General features: G+C 36.0%; 1 protein-coding gene across 5 annotated transcripts in view; it reads left to right on the forward strand.

The window, feature by feature from the left end:
• Positions 1 to 2,500, forward strand: part of ebf3a (EBF transcription factor 3a) — a 120,640-nt gene that overhangs the window by 103,115 nt on the left and 15,025 nt on the right. For all 5 annotated transcript variants that reach the window (XM_072239395.1, XM_072239397.1, XM_072239396.1 and 2 more), the window contains exon 11: positions 1,445 to 1,533. In XM_072239395.1, coding sequence (XP_072095496.1) covers positions 1,445 to 1,533 — 89 coding nt within the window. The remainder of the gene's footprint in view (positions 1 to 1,444; positions 1,534 to 2,500) is intronic.

Genomic DNA, 2,500 nt, shown 5'->3' on the forward strand with positions numbered 1-2,500 from the left:
CATGTAAAATCAATACATTGAATCAATGCTTTATTAACAAGAAAATGTCTTACTTCACATTCCTATGTGGACCTTTGTCTCCGGGATGCATGATGGAATGTCAAATCAAATAGAACTCTTCAAGTTTCTGTCATGTTATTGAGTGCATATGTGCTAGCTCCTCACATTGATTACAAGATCTACTGTCTGTGTTTGCACAAATAATTGAAGCACTTGATAATAAAGTTGGCCAATTATTTTGGGTAATATTTTCAAACAATGTATCCCAACCCTCCCTCAGTGAGTTGTAGCCTTCGTGTTCATTTGTGTTCAGCAAACCTGCTGAGTTGTTTGGTGTTAATCATGAAATTACATGCTGACTAATGAGTGATGGCCTAAATTGCAGGCTGAGTAATGAATAGATGGAAGCAGCTCTTATTAGTCTCAGGAAAACCATTGATTTATGTAGCACCATGCTCCATGGAGTCACTCTCTTGAAAATGATATCTACATCAAGAAGTAATATACTCTAATAAGTATTTTCATCTCCATTCTAGTCCACAGGCCTCCAGGCTCAGTTTTTGTTTGAGTCAGACAGCGCTATAATAAAGCCTATGACTCCTTATAAAGCTTGTTAAACACAATGTGTGCAGTCTAACTGAGTCGGAACCATGATTCATACACTGTACACAGCAGCATGTGCAACTGATTTATAGCGGTGCACAGTTCATACTCAAAATTACAATTTGAGGAAAAAAAGATTAATTACTATTTGTGGCCTGCAATTTCACAAGGCTAGTGCATTGCAGTCTTGGAGTGATAGTGCTCTACATCAGTTTGTAGTCAGCCATTCACAGATTATTAAAGCCTTGCAAGATTAAGTGCTCCTCCTGCCTGGTTTCTGTGCAGGCAATATGCTAGACAAAAAAGGACCACAGGGATAAATCTGGAGCTTGCAATAGCTGGACATATGTCATCATTGCCAGTTTCCCATAAATCCTCTGCCTGTACAGAAGTGGCCTATGATGCAGACATCACATCATGACTGCTGTGATTGCTGCATACAGTCCCAAGACCTACAACTGTGTTACCACAGAACCAATTCCATGATTCACTGTGAAAGGATTTATCACAGTATTTAACAGAAGGAAATACATTCTGAATTGAGTTAGAAATACACGGGGATGAAAGAGAAACTAGTTATTTAGGAAAATCACTTGGATTGTTGTTATAAGGCTAACTAGGGTGTAAAACAGCATAAAAGCCACTGCTTTAACCTTACTCTTAAAATAATATGAAATGACTTTTCAGCAATTATAGAGATGAAAATAGTTATTCCTTTATTGCTTATTTCTTTTTGGTTTGTTAAAAGCAAGGACAACTGTCACTATTGATAAAACAAGGTTTAATAACTTTTAACTCTGGACATCTTTCAAATTAAATGAATTCTTCCGAATATTTGCAGCTTTAAATGAACCAACCATAGATTATGGATTCCAACGGTTGCAGAAAGTCATTCCCAGACATCCAGGTGATCCTGAAAGGTTACCAAAGGTCAGTACCCTGCCTCCAGAAAAGGAAACGTAATTATTTACTTGATTGGTGATTTTTTTTCTTTAAAAGTGAATTCATATTTGCTGTCTCAACATGTATAAGATCCATTTATGAGAAGTTTTTGGGTAGTGGTTGGTTTGGGGGGGGGGGCGAGGAGGAGAATGAGGTGAGTGTTTGCAGGACTTGGAGTAAAAGAAATAAGTTAGTGAGGATAACCCCATCCAGAAAAAAAGAATAAGTGCATTGGAGATGGTTTTTTTTTCATTTCAGCAGCAAGAATATGAACTTTATGCATTGTGAAATAGTTCAATTAAACGTTTTCCACTCCAGTAAGCTATAGTGATTTTATCAAAGCTACTCCGTTCTGATCTATGATTATGTGACTCTTGTTTTCTTTTCATTTTCAGAAACTTGATTTGGTTTAATCTTTTGTTGACAAAGCTTTTGTCATAAGTCCATGTCTTAGCAGGCTAACAAATGAAGGCCACACATTAATATTGAAAGCACTCTCATTTAATTTCAAAAGGAGAAGTGTTAGTGTCTACACATGCAGTGAACTCGGAATCAAAATAGTTTCATCTTCATGTACAGCATGAAAGATAAGCAGAATTTACAATTTTCATCCTTTGATGCAATTTTTAATAAAAAACCATTTATCTTCTGTTTATCAAACATAAAATCCCTGACCATGGTTATAACTAATCAGTTTATTGTGAATTTCTACTAGTAAGTACCAAGGGCACACTTGAAGCTGAATATAAATAGCAAGACCATTTTTTGGGGGGGGAAAGTGTGCTTTGACTTTCCAGCAGTTCAATATAAGGCTCATAGCAATGGGTTGTAGCATCCGTCATTGCTATAAAAATTCAAGTATTTGACTTCTATGTTCCTTAAAATTTTGTAATGGTAACGTTAGGGGAAAAAAAAGTTAGATTTTTCATCTCTTGTTAACTTAGCTGCATTTGTT

Source organism: Mobula birostris, chromosome 21, assembly GCF_030028105.1.
Source record: "Mobula birostris isolate sMobBir1 chromosome 21, sMobBir1.hap1, whole genome shotgun sequence".
Classification (NCBI taxonomy): domain Eukaryota; kingdom Metazoa; phylum Chordata; class Chondrichthyes; order Myliobatiformes; family Myliobatidae; genus Mobula; species Mobula birostris.